The sequence below is a fragment of the Saccopteryx bilineata genome, chromosome 2, assembly GCF_036850765.1.
Source record: "Saccopteryx bilineata isolate mSacBil1 chromosome 2, mSacBil1_pri_phased_curated, whole genome shotgun sequence".
In the NCBI taxonomy this organism is placed as follows: domain Eukaryota; kingdom Metazoa; phylum Chordata; class Mammalia; order Chiroptera; family Emballonuridae; genus Saccopteryx; species Saccopteryx bilineata.
In genome coordinates, this window is record NC_089491.1 from 369,505,625 (window position 1) to 369,520,764 (window position 15,140).

The following is a 15,140-nucleotide window of genomic DNA, read 5'->3' on the forward strand; positions in this document are numbered from 1 at the left end:
GTAGAACGACCATCCAGGAGGGAAGCATAATATCCCCCTCTGCCACTCAGGAAAACTTGTTATAACTGGACTCAATTCCAGCTTCTGCTTTTGTGTCTTTCTTACTTGCTGCTAAGCCTCTGCGGCCCCTCTGTCAAAACTTTCCCGGCATAGATATGTTAGCACTCTCAACCACCCCTTTTGACTAGCACGATCTCAGTTCCCAAGCCCCAGAGTAAATCTTTTAAGTCTATTTAGGGGCGGGGGGGTGGGGGGGTGCCCCTGTCCATGGTGCTGACGCACCCGCCACTTCCGGGAAACGGCTGCCTGTGGCTAGGTCGGCTGAGCCTCAAGAAAGACCCACTGTCACTCCAGCTCCCTCCCCTCGTCCCCTTCCTCTCCGGTGGGAAAATGCTTTAGGCTACACTTTCCTGCATCACTACAGTCCTAGAGAGAGGGACTCAAGAGTTGGACAGTCAAGGACAGGCCCACATGTGTTTAATAACTTGTAAAAGTGGTGGAAATGGTGGGCATGGCCAGATTACAGGATTTGGGGGAGCCGTTCTGGAGGAAGGTGATAGGAAATAGGGCGGCTCCACTGCCCCATCCTAACGAGTGGGGACGGGAGGGGTGGGTTGCCTCTTTGCTCATCTGGGCTGATTGAGTCTATATTTGTCTTCTGACCCCTCCTGGCCAAGGCCCTATATTCAGGTGAGGGGCCTTCCTTCTGTTCCTGTAGCTGGGAGTCCAGTGGATACGTGGGTATTCTTTTCACAGGCTCCAGGATGAGAAGCCCCTCCTTAGACCCAGGACTCCTCCTCAGGTGGGAGTGGAACTGGATCAAGCTGCCCACGCTCCAGGCCCTCTGAAGGTTGAGGTCTGCTTTCCAGAGAAGCGGCCTGCTCGTTCTTCTTTCCTTCCTCTCTCTCCCCTACCCAGGCTCCATCCACCAGGACTACCTCCTCTCCCTGGCTACCCAGGCCTGATGCTCTCTCCAGCCTGCCCCTAGGGGGCGCCTTGGCTGGACCCAGATGGAGGTAGGCTAGAGGCTTGGGAATTCTTGAAGGCCGCTTCTCAGGCCTGTGGTCTCTCCGGGGCCGGATTCTGGGCCTCAGCTTCAGCTTGTAGATCGATGGTATTCTCCGGGGCTTCCGGAGTGTTCTCTTGCCTTTGCCTGGGCATGCCTTGGCTTTGTCAGAATTTGGGTCCAAGGGCGAAGGTGGGGGGGCCTCGAGGCTGGCAGACACAGTAGGGGCTGAGCAGTCCTGCTCTCCTTGAGCTGGGACCTTCCTCATCTTGGTGCCCTGGGGACTAGGGGTGGCCTTTGTCCTTGGCCCAATCTCTCTGACTCCTAGTTTCCCTCTTGGGCTCCCTAGGCCTGTGTTAACAGCCAGCTTAGAGGAGCCTGTCGAGGCAGCCTTCCAGGCACCCAGGTCTACTTTATTGAGGGGTGGGGGGCCTTGAGCCAGTTCCTGGATGACTTTGTCATAAGGACCCCCAGGCTCAGGCCACCGCCCACCTAGTCTGGGGACATAGACTCCACTGCGAGGGATGAGCCCTGGGCCCCGGGGACAGGAAGTTCCCACCTCTAGCAGCTTCATGTCGGCCAAAAGCTCCTCCTCAGGGCTCTGGTAGGTGGCTTGCTCCAGGGTCCCATTCAGGGTCAGGGGAGTGTACCTCCTCTCCCAGTCCTGTGGGCCCAGGCCCCAAGGCTCTCTAGTTTCTGCTGTCACCCAGATATCCGGCTTCTGGTCCCCTTGCCTTCTTCCCACAGAGCAGTCCCCATGGCTGGACCCAGCCAGGATTCCAGGGACGGCCCTTGGTGGAATGGAGCCTCTCTCCAATTCTGTTGTGGGACCTCCACTTGCACTACCTGAAAAACTTCTTCCTGGAGTGCGAGGTTGGGCAGGGATCTTGGTGGGTCCTTTCACAGGAGATGGACAATGGACAGATGGCTCCTTGAGCTGGGAGGCAGCATCCTCGACTTCACCCCGGGGTGGCTTCCTGGGGCCCACGGGCTTGGCTGAACTGGAGTAACGAGGCACGGGAGATGGTCCTCTTGCTGGTGTCCCTTTAGCAGTGACCTCAGGTGTTTGGCCTCTCTGGGGTGTAGGGGCCCTGGCATGGGTTTTGTCTGTCCCCTCATGAACCCAAGATGTAGGAGTCCTCCCCCTGGGGAGGTCAGGGGGGTATCTATCCTCCCTCTTCCCTGAGGAGGTGCACTGTGGGTCTTGGCCCCTAGAGGTGGGTGAGGATTGGAGGCTGGGGAAGCTGTCCCCAGCTGGCAGTGGCCTCTGACACGGGGTGAGTGGCTTCTCCTGGCACCTGAAAAGGGGAATCATCAGGCTGGCAGAGTCATCTGGGAGGGACGGCCTTTCCCCAACCGGAACTCCAAAGGGGCAGGACTTCCCGTTGAAGGAAATGTACTCCCTCACCCTCTGTGCTTGCCTAAGAGTCTTCCTTACGGCAGATACTGTTTAACTCTACTTGCCGTCCTTCCCTGAGTAGCAGCTAGAAGGAAGCCTGGACTGGACCCTGGGTTACTTCAAATCCGACTAGAGGTCTCCAGTCTTGGGTGGCAGGGGAGTCTTAATGTCTGCTCTACCATGAAATGACAGAAAGACCTTGGGCAAGCCTGTTCCCTGTAGGGCCTCAGCTTCCTCATCTGTGAAATGGGAAAGCAAATGAAGTAACGAGATGATCCCAAAGGTGCTGGGTACTTTTTTGGTTCTGAACACCTGAGGTCTTGTTGGGGTAGGGGCACTGCCAAGAGACCTGTTCTCTTTACCTCGGGCTCTGAGAATCTGGACCCCAAAGGAGAAAGAGGCCCTGCCCGGTTCCTCCCCTGTACCTCAGGAACGGTGCTGTCTCTCTGAGGATCCCTGCTCCTGCGCCCCATTTACTGTGGGGTCTGGGGGAGGAGGCGGGGGGCCTCAGCTTTCGGCCTGAAGAGGTGTATGTCTTCCAGTCCACCGGGGGCAGCGGGCTCTGGGAGCGGCTGATGGTCATCGTGAGCTGTGGCTGCGAGGGCTCGTCCCGCACCCTCACTTCATGCTGTACCGGTGCGACTGGGGGCTTCTGGAAGCTGCCTGGCTTGTGTGCTGCCCACACCGCCCCCGGAGAGGACAGGAAGAAAGGGTTAAGTTCCTGCTGCTGGTTCCTCTCCCACAGCTGTTCCACACTCCACGTCCCACATTAGAGAAAGTATGACCTCCAGTGACAGGGACCGCACCAGTGCCAGAATTTCCTTAGAGAGGTTTAAGAAATGGAATCTGCTATTGCAAGTCCACATATTTTACTTAAATTTCATGCTTATTTGGGGGATTGAGGAGCTGATGGAGATTATTGGAGGACTAAAGGCACCTCTAGGTCATACTTGGTGCCACCCCTGTGGACATCAGAGCCAGACCTCAACCCTGCCAAGACGCAGCCTGACTAACTGCTGATTGTCTGGGTGTTTGGCGTCATCTTGTGGTTATAGTTGGTATTGCACCATGCCTGCCATCTTTCCTTCCAGGGCTAAGGGAGCATCACACCTGAACCTTTCTATAGCATCTTATTTTCCCCATACCCCTGCCCACCTCTTGCCCCTGGAGATTTTTTTTTTTTCATTTTTCTGAAGCTGGAAACAGGGAGAGACAGTCAGACAGACTCCCGCATGCGCCCGACCGGGATCCACCCGGCACGCCCACCAGGGGCGACGCTCTGCCCACCAGGGGGCGATGCTCTGCCCATCCTGGGCGTCGCCATGTTGCGACCAGAGCCACTCTAGCGCCTGAGGCAGAGGCCACAGAGCCATCCCCAGCGCCCGGGCCATCTTTGCTCCAATGGAACCTTGGCTGCGGGAGGGGAAGAGAGAGACAGAGAGGAAAGCGCGGCGGAGGGGTGGAGAAGCAAATGGGCGCTTCTCCTGTGTGCCCTGGCCGGGAATCGAACCCGGGACCTCCGCACGCTAGGCCGACGCTCTACCGCTGAGCCACCCGGCCAGGGCCTGCCCCTGGAGATTTGACCAACCTTCAGCTTTGAGCCTCCCAACCCAACCCAGAGCACAAGGAAGGGACTCTCAAGGGACTCACAGAGGGATGTACACCGGCAGGGGTCATGTTTGTCCAGATAATGGCCAAGTGTGTCCCAGCCACCCCCGACACGTACCATCACATGGTTCCGGAGGACCTGCAGAGAGCAAGGGTGAGGTTGAGGGCAAAGTGCAGGCTTCCAGCACACCCCCCACCCATGTACACATGCACATGCAAATACTGCTTCGCATGCATGTGTAGTTGGGAGTGTTTGAGTCTCCTCCATGATGGGCATCAGATAACACGTGTAAGGGTGGTGGCAGGCTGACAAACAGGAAGTTGCCCCACAACGAGACAAAGGATCTCAGAAGCATTGTGTAGTCTGGCCCCAGAGCCCTCTCTTCTCTCCCTTCACTGTAAAGTATTTCCCCTGCACGTGCTTGTATAGAAATGGGGTGCTGGCTTTGCTCTGTAGTGTGTGTGTGTCAAAGAATCCGGGGGGTATCTCATCCCCACTCCCCTCTGGATCACACGGTCTCTCCAGGCTTCCATTTCCTCGGCTGAGGCCACAGTACATTGCCCCAGCCTACTTCACGGGGCCATTGGCTCAGGGTTCCGGGGAGGGTTCTGGGAGCTGGCTCTGCCCCCAGGTGTGGCCTGTGCCCTAAAGGGTTTGGCCACGCCCCTGTGCTGCTGGCCACAGCCCCCGGTACAGACTGTTTATGCAGAGGAGCAGCCAGGATGGAGTGTGGGGGAGATAGTGGGAGGCACAGTTCAGCTGTACTACTGCTCACTCTGCGGAATGTACCAAGCCAGGCATCAGGGGTGCTTTATGAGGTCCGTGTGGCTGGCCGTGCATTGAACACACACTTGGGGTTCTCAAGCTCCTTGCTCTGACCAAGCCTGCGGTGGAGTGGAGGTAAGAGAAATTAGGAGTACCCTTCTTACCCCACTTCTGCCTAGGGACCCCTCAGAATTAGACTAAGTTGGAAGCAAATGGTGGGGGGTGGTTCTGGCTGCTCTAATGGGAGCAAGGGATAGGCTTTCTGACTTTGTGAGGACTCATCTGGAATTCTTCCAGGGTGAGAAAGCGAGCCCCACAGCGTGACAAGTTGGGGTGAATGGTCTTCCTGTCCTTGTCTTCAAGCCTGGGCAGGGTCCCACAGAAGGAAACCCTAATCTGCTGACCCTGGGGGCCCTTCAACCACCGTTGAATACTTACCCGGATAAAGATGAGGGTGTTGGAGTCCCCCACGCGGTACTTCCCCTCAGACACCTTGACCATAGAGAACTGAACTGGGCATGTGCAGTGGCTCACGAGGCTCTGAACCTGCGGGCAGTGGGCATGGGCTCAGCCCTCCCTCTGTACATGTGCCCAAGCTCCCACCACCCATGCCAGCTCAAGCCCAACGGGAGGCTGGCCTGCCCCCAGAGCCAGTCCAGGGCTTCTGCTGAGGTCAGGGCTGGGGGCTAAGAAGTGAGCAGGGAAGACTTTTAATGGCCCAGTAAGAGCAAGCAAGACCTTGAGTGGTCAACAATGGTCCAGCTCCCCCGTGGTCAGCTGTGGGGGTAGGGGTGGGGCGTGGGGTGTAATGGTGAAGAGGGTGGGCCTTGGAATCTGACAGGCTCTGACAGCGTCAGGGTCCTGCCTCCTCTGTGTCATAGGCCTTGAAAATCAAGAGACTTCCCTGAGTCCTCGGTGGTAGAATGGGGCTAATCACAGTAAGAGCTAACTCCTGTGACATGCCCCTCCGCCAGACAGTCCTGAGCCCTTCACATGCACTTTCATATCTAATACTAGCTACTAACGTTAGTCACAGAAGCTAGGTACTGTTTCTATCCCCACCCTACAGCAAGGGAACGGAGGCACAGAGGAGAAATCATTTGCCCAAAGTCACGCCGCTGCGAAGCAGTGGAACTCAGATTTGACCCGAGGTGTCAGAAATGGTGCCAGGGTCTGTGTTCTTAAAAACTATCCCATGGGGTGGGGATAAATGGAAAAGAGGTAGCATACTGGATTTATAATAAAAACGTAATAGGCAGCTTAGCTACCTATATGTAATTAGGCTTGAGGTTTAGCTAACTATATGTAATTAGGCTTGAGGTTTAGCTACCTATATGTAATTAGGGTTGAGGCTTAAGCCTCACAGTGGATTAGTGTTCGCGTGAGGGCCGCAGTTCAAGAAGCGGTGGCCCAGAGAGGACAGGAATGGGAGGGCGGGGCGGGGGAGAGGAAGGCGGGGCAAAGGAAGGCGGGGCCCTGAGGGGAGTGCGGAGCCCCTGACCATCTGGTCCAGGTTGCGGAAGTGGCAGGGCCGGCGCGTGGGGGGCGCGGGCGGCGGGGGGTCGGGCGGGGGCAAGGCCAGGTCCCGCCGCAGCTCCTCGTCGATCTCCTCCTCCAGCTGCACCAGGGTGGGCGCCGCAACCCCGAAGCGCCAGGCCCGGCGGCCCACCTCCAGCAAACACAGCACCACGTTCTTCACGTTCTTGCGCAGCACCAAGTCCTCTGTCTCGAACATCAGCACCTCTGGCAGGAGAAGGGGGAGAGGAAGGGGCAGGCAGCCTGAGCCCCCTGCTGACCTTTCCGGAGCCCAGTGGGTGGGAATGCCCTAGGGTTCATCCCTGGACTGGGGTGGCAGGCACGGGAGGAAGTCTGGGGCTGAGGACCCCAAGTCAAGCCAGCCCCTACGAGGGGTCTGGGCGAAATTGCTGCGGCGCTGAGCGCTGAGCGTAGACAGGTGGCGCATCTAACAGGAGATGTGGGGGGTGGGGGAGGTGACAGCCAAGCCAGGAACCTGGGGCCCAGCTGTGAGACAGGGTGAGAGAAGGGTTAACTCCACATTGCCCCTCTCCCTACTAAGCTGCCAGAAGGGGCCCAGGAGCAAGAAGCAGTTTGTTCTGCTCGGGCCTCTCACCTCCAGTATCCCCACCGGGCTCCCCTACTCACCCTCCAGCCCACGAGTACAGGCTCTGGAGCCAGACTGCCGGCATCCCTGACACTCCCACCCACCAGCTGTGTGACCTTGGGTTCGTCCCTGAGCCTCGATCTTCTCTTTTGTAAAATAGGGATATAGTCTGTTTCATCAGACTGTTGTGAGGATAGTGTTTGCAGACTAAGTCCAGCGCAGAGTAAGTGCTTGATAAAACACCAGCTTTGACCCCTCCAATCCTGCCCCTCACTGCCTTGCCACCAGCCAGTAGCATGACCTAACCCTTCTCTCTGCCACTCACCCGCTGCCTTTGGCTGCAGGATGGCATGCCATCCAGCTCCATCCCGCTGCGGGGTCCAGGGCCAAGGACATCAGAGATCCTGACATGTCACTCCTGGAGTCTCACAAGCCCCCGCATGACTGGCCCCTCTCGAATGTCCAATGCTTCCTCCCTGTGTCCTCATAACGTCACCTTAGCCCTGTTCCCTCACCCACCGCGGCTCCTCCCAGTCACCAAACAGCTTTGCCCCTGCTGTCCCCTTGCTGAGAATTCCCTTTCCCCCAAACTTCTCTCTGTGTCTCAAGACCCAGCTCAAATCTTCCTCCATGGGGCCTTTGCCTGCCCCCACGTTCTAGCTCATCAGGTAGCTGTTTCCGCCCCTGGCTCCCCAGCACACAAGCCTCTTCCTGGAGCTTTTATCATCTTGGGCTGTAATTGACCTGTCTGCTCACTCTCACCTGTCTCCCTTCCTAGACCATGAACTCCTTGGACACTGGAGTGCTCTCAGTCCTCTGTGCCCAGCATGGTGCTTCAGACCAAGGAGATAGGTCCTCAGCATGTGTTTGCCGAATGAGTCATTCAATCAACACATTTATGTATTGAGGATTTAGTATGAGATAAGGAAACTGAAGAATGAAAAGGGATGAGCTGGCCCAAAGCAAATCTGGAAGGAGGACCCTGGCTTTTGACGTTCAGTGCCGCCTGGGCCTCAGCAAGGAGGTGGAAACCCACAAGGTAAGGGTCTGGGGAGGGGGTCCAGGATGGGTACCTTGGATGCCCATCTCCTTGCGACACCACTGGATGAAGTTGGAGACGTTGTCCCGGGCCTGGAAGGTGCCTGGCTGGGCAGCCCCATTGCAGGAGACCCTGGCCCGAGGCATGCGTACCCTTTGGGCTCGGGCAGGAGCCTCAGCCAGGAAGGCCAGGGCAGCCTTGGTGAGGGCGTTGGCATGCCAGCACAGCACCAGGCCCGTCTCCAGCACCTGCAGGAAGTTGGCTGCATCGATGTCCAGCCCGTAGAGATCCCGAAGCCACTCGGCCAAGTCCTCTTTCATCGCTTCCAGGTACTGCTCACTGGACTTGAAGGGCCGGATGCTGCGCACGGGAGGCCCCAGGGCCCCAGGCCTCCTCCCACGTCCCCTAGGCTGAGGCATGGCTTGGCCCCCAGCAGGGAAGGAGGTGGCCGCCTCTTCTCTCCTGCTGCTTCGTCCTCCCCCCTGCCTCCTGCTGTGTCTTGTCTGCTTCTCCCTGCCTCCGGGTTCCCCTTCTTCCTTCAGAGAACCTCGGATTTCAGGCTCTGCTCCTTGCCCCTGGCTTCAGCCGCCTCCGCCGGGCTGGCCAGGTCCCTCCCTCCGCCCCACATTCCTCAGTCCCTGTCAGAACGTCCCTGCTTGGCGGCCCTGCAGTGACCTCACGCTCTGGCTGATGTCTGCTCAGACTTCTCCACCTTCCAGGAGAGATGGAGGTGAGGGCAGTCCTCTCTCCCTCCGGGCTGGACAGGTGGCACTGGCTGCCCCCACCCCCCACTGCCAGCCGGAGGGCCCGGAGCCTGGTGGAGCTGTGGGCCTCTCCACTCTGCTTTCCTCTCCTTTCTGCTCCTCTCCTTGGAGACAGTGGCTGCTACAAACACTCCTTCTAACCCTTCCTGGCAGGCGAGGGCTGCCCTGCAGAGCCCGCCCTGGATCTGGAGCAGTGGGGAGAGGTGGGGCTGAACACAGTGGGGGCCTCTGGAGGATGGGGGATGGGGGGTGGGGGAAGGGAGAGCGGGCCAAGGGGCGCTGTGGCCCTTGGTGTTTAGTGAACACTGTCAGATGGGGATGAAATAGACACAGGGATAGAGTCTAAAGACATGAGATTAGCCCCAGACCTTTTACTAATTGCTTCTGTGCTTTAGTTTTCTCAACTGTAAAATGGGAATAATAATATCTACTTCTTTGGGGTGTTGTGAACGTGAGGAATAAAAGTATGATGTATATGGAAAGTGTCAGACTGTAAGGACACACACACACTCAGGAGTGGGTGGGTCCAGCTCTCAGCGGTCCTCCCAGCATCCCCGTCTATGCACCACGATCTCCACTCTCTCTGGAGAACCTGCATGTCCCTGACTCTGACCACACGATTCTTCTAGAGTGGGCCATTAAACATGGTCCCTTGGCCCTGGCCGGTTGGCTCAGTGGTAGAGCGTCGGCCTGGTGTGCAGGAGTCCTGGGTTCGATTCCCGGCCAGGGCACACGGGAGAAGCACCCATCTGCTTCTCCACCCCTCCCCTATCCTTCCTCTCTGTCTCTCTCTTCCCCTCCCGCAGCCAAGGCTCCTTTAGAGCAAAGTTGGCCCGGGTGCTGAGGATGGCTCTATGGCCTCTGCCTCAGGCGCTAGAATGACTCTGGCTGCGACAGAGCAATGGCCCAGATGGGCGGAGCATCGCCCCCTGGTGGGTGTGCCGGGTGGATGCCAGTGGGGCGCATGCGGGAGTCTGTCTGATTGCCTCCCAGTTTCCAACTTCAGAAAAAAAAAAAATGATCCTTACCCCGGGGCCACAGCAATGTATTCATTCAACAAATATTTCTTGAGTACCTACTGTGTGCCAGGTGCTATTATAGGCCTAAATATATAGCAGTAAATGAGCACCCTGACCTCATGGAGGCTGCTTACATGTTAGCGGGTACTGGGTGACAGATAACAAACAAGTAAATCTCTAGTAAGTCAGATGGCGATAAATACCAGGGAGAGAACTAATGGATTAGAGAAGATTGGGTGTGTGTTTTGGATTTTATATAAGGTGTCAGGAAAGGCCTCACTGATGTGATGAGATTGAACAGAGACCTGAGAGAAGTAAGGGAGCAGGACCTAGAGGTACATGGGGGAAGGGTACTCGGGCAGAGGGAACAGCCAGTGCGAAAGCTCCGGGCAGAAGCCTGCCTCACATGTCCCAGGAATAGCAAAAAAGGTGGGAAATGAGGCAGAGAGGAAAAGGGGTCTCAGATCATTCAAGGGCTTTTCTTTACCTTTTAAAGGAAGTGTATTTATTGATTTCAGAGAGAGAGACAGAGAAACATCAACCTGTTCCTCTATGTGCCCTGACCTGGGTTCGAACCCTCAACTTCTGCATATCAGGACAAGGCTCCAACCAACTGAGCCATCCAGCCAGGGCCTTTTCTTTACCTTTTAGAAGGGAAGTTTCTTTCAATGACCTTCTAAAGGCATCAAGACATGATTGTTGTGCCCATGTTTTTTTTTTTGGATGAGGAAACAAGAAAATCGGAACAAGCATGAGGCCTTAGTTCCTCACTTATATGATCCTCTTCATTGGGTTGATTGAGTATCCTCATGACATAGCAGCTGGGTTTCCCCTGAGCTGAGGCAATGGCTGGAAGTGGGTGAAGTGGGGAGCAGAGCTGAGGAAGGCTGGGGAGAGAACAGAAAGTGGAGGAGAGAAAATAAGGATACAAAGAAACAATGCTTTAAGTGCCTTCTTTGGGTCAGGTAGAGTGGTATTATACCACAATATCTGACTTACAGATGAAGAGACTGAGGGTCAGAGAGATAACATGCTGAAGGTCAGATACCTTTTTTATGTATGTGCTAGAGCTGGGATTTGAACCCTGTCTATTGGGGGCCCAAACCACTGTCTACTCTCTCTTAATGCCTTTTCACAAGGGAAGATGAGGGACATCTGGGTTTTGAGTGCTTTTGGAGGCTCTAGAAAAGGCAGCATTCCTGAGTGGAACCCTGTGGGCCGGTGAGGTTCTAGCCCCACCCCTTGTGATCCAACAGAGGCTCTAGCGACCACACCAAGTTCTGTGGGTTCTGGCTACTCCCTTTTATCGCAGGCTCTGATCAGGAGAGGAGGGCAGCACAGCTTGGGAAAGATGGATAAGCATGGTGAGTGAGGCTGGACCCAGGGTGGGACCAGAGAACAGGGTCTCTTGACTGCAGGGTGGGCCCACCAGTTTCTCACCATGGTAATAATCTCAGAGCGGAAATCCAGCCTTTTTTCAATTATACCTATCCATGTACAAACCCTCTCCTTTCTTCCCCCTGAATATTCTTAATATCTGCACCCCCTTCCTTACCTCCTACTATTCGGACTTTTGTATTCTCTGGCCTGGACCACTATAATGACTCCTAAATGGCTCTCCCTCTCCCTCTGTCAGAGGGAACATTCTAGAACACAGCTCTGAGCATGTCCCTGCATCGGAACATTCAGCTGCTCCCCACTGCTGAAGAGCCGTGACCTTTGGTGTTTAGTGAATGCTGTAGGAAGGGGGTGAAATAGACACAGTGATGGAGTCCAAACACAGGAGTTTAGCTCTTGAACCTTTGTTAAATCCGTCTGTGACCTTCATGTGCTACCAAAGTCCAAACTCCATAGCCCGCTATCCAAAGTCCCACCCTTCCTTTCCAATGCCCCCTTTCCTGAAAAGTTCCCAGCATCCCTTTCGGGCTGTGCCTTAGGTCTGGCCTTGCACAACCAGAAACCTCCTCGGTATATTTTCTTGGAAGTTTTCTCAAAATTTTGGATGAAATTCAGAGGCCCCTCTGTGACTTACCCTGTCACCTGCCTGAGAGGGTTGTGAGGATGAAGGGACGCAATGTACCAGAAGAGTTTGGGATGATAATTGCATGTGGTTGGTGCTTAATACACATGGGCTACCACACCAATTTTATCATTATTCCCCTTTATCTCCAACCTCTTTAGGTTGGCAATTTCTCTTGACCTTTCCTGGGCAAACCGCAGGAGTTGTGCCTCCTCTCCCTTTTCATTCCAAGCCTAGCTCCCCAGATCTAGACGGTGACAAGGCACACGATGGTGCCGGGCCAACGTTTGCTGGTGAGGGTGGATACCTCCCAGTCAGGCAGGTGACTTTCCACGTCAGCCTGAGAACTTCCTGCCTGCAGGGGCTCCTTGTTGGAGTCGTGGAGTCTGTGCACTGAACAAAGACATCAACGAGAGGGGTCAGTGGTGGCTGAAACCTGGCTGGCACTTGAGGTCAGGCCTGGAAGGAAGAAGAGACATTCTCTCCTCATTGGTCTGCCCGCAGGGGACACTTTTCTTTTCCTGATTGTTCTGCCTATGGGAGACGAATTTTTCTAATCACACCAAGGTGCTTTGTGCCCACCTGCCCACTCACAGGCAATGCTGGGCTTCCTGAAGGTGAGGCCCACTTTTAAGAAGGAAGTCCCATCTAGAAAAGAAACTATAAACAACCATGTATTAGAATTCCAACCAGTGCACTTCATGTTTATTGACAGCCTACACAGTTCAGTGCCCACCCTAGAGCCCATTAGGAGGGAGGTGATGAGCCAGCCTTGTTCCAGCTTCAAAACTCTCAACTGCCTCCTGTTGATTGCTTCCCGCTGGCCAGGCCAGGGCTGGGTGCCTTATCCAGAGCGATCTCACACCTGCCTCACAACAACCCCTGAGATAGGCACTCCTTTCCCCATTCCACAGAGGAGGACACAAGCTATAATCAGGGGTAGTCGACCTTTTTATACCTACCGCCCACTTTTGTATCTCTGTTAGTAGTAAAATTTTCTAACCGCCCACTGGTGCCACAGTAATGGTGATTTATAAAGTAGGGAAGTAACTTTACTTTATAAAATTTTTGTTGTTGTTTATATAGAGACAGAGAGAGTCAGAGAGAGGGATAGATAGGGACAGACAGACTGGAACGGAGAGAGATGAGAAGCATCAATTATTAGTTTTTCATTGCGACACCTTAGTTGTTCATTGATTGCTTTCTCATATGTGCCTTGACCGTGGGCCTTCTGCAGACCGAGTAACCCCTTGCTGGAGCCAACGACCTTGGGTCGAAGCTGGTGAGCCTCGCTCAAACCAGATGAGCCTGTGCTCAAGCTGGCGACCTTGGGGTCTCTAACCGGGTCTCCGCATCCCAGTCCGACGCTCTATCCACTGTGCCACCGCCTGGTCAGGCTACTTTATAAAGTTTATAAAGCAGAGTTACAGCAAGTTAAAGCACATAATAATATATAATTACTTACCAAGTACTTTATGTCGGATTTTCGCTAAGTTTGGCAGAATAAATCTTTATAAAACAACTTACTATAGTTAAATCTATCTTTTTATTTATACTTTGGTTGCTCCGCTACTGCCCACCATGAAAGCTGGAACGCCCACTACTGGGCGGTAGGGACCAGGTTGACTACCACTGAACTGATTTTTCTCAATCCTAGGAAGTGCAGGAACCTGGGGACTCCGGGTGGGGGTGTGGGCAGCCAGGCAGGCCCCCTTGGCCCGGGAAATCCTGGCACTATAACTCTCTTGGAGTCCTGCTGGCTCTTACCGCCCTTCAGGCGTCTGACATTTGGGGGGAGGTGAGAGGAATCGAGTTCTGGGCAACAGTCAGGGTACCGGGGACCGTGGACCTGCCCTACCTTCTCCCCACCCGCCCGCAGGCGTGAAGGCCCCCTTGTGGAAGAAGGAGCCGGAGGAGCCCGAGGTCAGGAAGGAGGAGGAAGCGGAGGAGAGATCGGAGGAGGAAGACGAGGGGAGGCCGTCCCCGGAGAGCGCGGCCGAGCGCGAGGCGGAGGGCCGGGAGGCCGAGGGCGGCGAGGGCCGGGAGCGGGACTCCGTGTCCTACTGCCCGCTGCGCCAGGATCCCAGCACCCAGGAGGTGGCGCTGCTGCGGCGCGCGGACAGCGGCTTCTGGGGCTGGCTCATCCCCTTGCTGCTGCTCGGCGGCCTGGCGGCGCCGGCCGACAGGTAAGGGCGCGTCCCTCGACCGGGGCGGGACGGACGGGCGCCGGGACCCGGGGCGGGCGGGACGGCGCGGGGCAGAGCCGCAGGCTCCGGGTCCGCAGGAAGCGAAGCCTCCCGGAGGAGCCTCGGTGCGTGCTGCAGGCGAGGCGGCGACCGCCGCGCGGCGGGGGGTGTGCCTGCTGCGAGATCCTTTTCTGCAAGAAATGCGGGAACCTGCACTGCAACCCGGCCTTCGTAGCGCACTGTATTCTGGAGCACCCGGATCTGGGTGAGGCGCGGGCCGCCGGGGCCCCGGAGCGCCCCCACTCAAAGCCTTAGTGCCCTCCATTCTCGCCGACCCTAACTTCCCGCAACTTTCTCCTGGCCCCTGACGCCCAGTGCTCACAGCACCCCAGAGCTGCCGGTTCTCAGAGCCCGCCGTCCATAGGGCGGTCCCTTCTGTCATCTATAGCCCACCCACTGCAGAGCCCAGCGTCACCTGGGGCTCCATTCCTCCCACAGTGCCTACTGCCCACCCGACTCGTGTCCCCTGGCACAGTCCCACAGACATCTCTTGGATATTTCAGGTCCTTCTGGCCCGCTAGGCAGAAGCATCGCCTAGAGAAAAAAAACTTCCGGGATCTCTCATCTCTCTGAGAAACCCGCTCCTTTTCCTCGAACCAGTCAATAAAGCTGTGAGCAGAGTGCCAGTGCCTTGAGGTGGGGCCCAGGCGGCTCCAGTGGGCTTGCTGGAATGGGCCCAGCTTCCCCGCTGCACAAGTTCCAGCCAAAGGGAAAAGGGCAGATGGAGCCTCCGCCCTTCGCCAAACCCAGGGCAGGGAGGAGCGAAGCACTGGCATCCAAGGGCAGTCAAAGGCCATTATCCCCACTGCGCAGAGAAAAAAGAAAAAAGAAAAAGAAGGCACAGGGCCAGGAATGCCAATGGGGAGCTGAGAGCTGAACCTCGCCAAACCATGGCCCCGTGCCCTAGAAGCCCCCGCCTGGCTGAGGTCAATGTGCGCACAAATGAGGCAGCAGCAGGTGTGGAGGGGGGAGGATCTGAGAACCAGATGCTAAAACGCTGAGACTGACCGAGATAGAAGACAGGGCGGTTGGGTGAGCTGGTTCCTTCTCCAGGAATCCCAGCTATTCTTGGCCAGCCAGCAGGATCTCCCGGAATGCTGTGTGTGTGGCCTGGAGAATGGGCCACTGTGTGCACGAGGCCTCCCCTAGCC

The 15,140-nt window shown here is 56.1% G+C and overlaps 2 protein-coding genes across 2 annotated transcripts; one reads left to right on the plus strand and one right to left on the minus strand.

The window, feature by feature from the left end:
- Window positions 1–552: 552 nt before the first annotated feature.
- On the minus strand, window positions 553–8,518 carry GAS2L2 (growth arrest specific 2 like 2). Its single transcript, XM_066263372.1, has 6 exons — window positions 7,975–8,518; window positions 6,281–6,522; window positions 5,218–5,325; window positions 4,056–4,152; window positions 2,831–3,080; window positions 553–2,304 (listed from the first exon to the last, which is right to left on the minus strand). The coding sequence occupies exons 1-6, from the start codon at window positions 8,357–8,359 to the stop codon at window positions 780–782; spliced, it is 2,607 nt and encodes an 868-aa protein (XP_066119469.1). The 5' UTR covers window positions 8,360–8,518; the 3' UTR covers window positions 553–779.
- Window positions 8,519–10,062: 1,544 nt separating this feature from the next.
- Window positions 10,063–15,100, plus strand: C2H17orf50 (chromosome 2 C17orf50 homolog). Its single transcript, XM_066254567.1, has 4 exons — window positions 10,063–10,152; window positions 11,036–11,087; window positions 13,542–13,929; window positions 14,028–15,100. Exons 1-4 carry the CDS (start codon window positions 10,063–10,065, stop codon window positions 14,242–14,244), a joined length of 747 nt encoding a protein of 248 aa, XP_066110664.1. The 3' UTR covers window positions 14,245–15,100.
- Window positions 15,101–15,140: the final 40 nt, after the last annotated feature.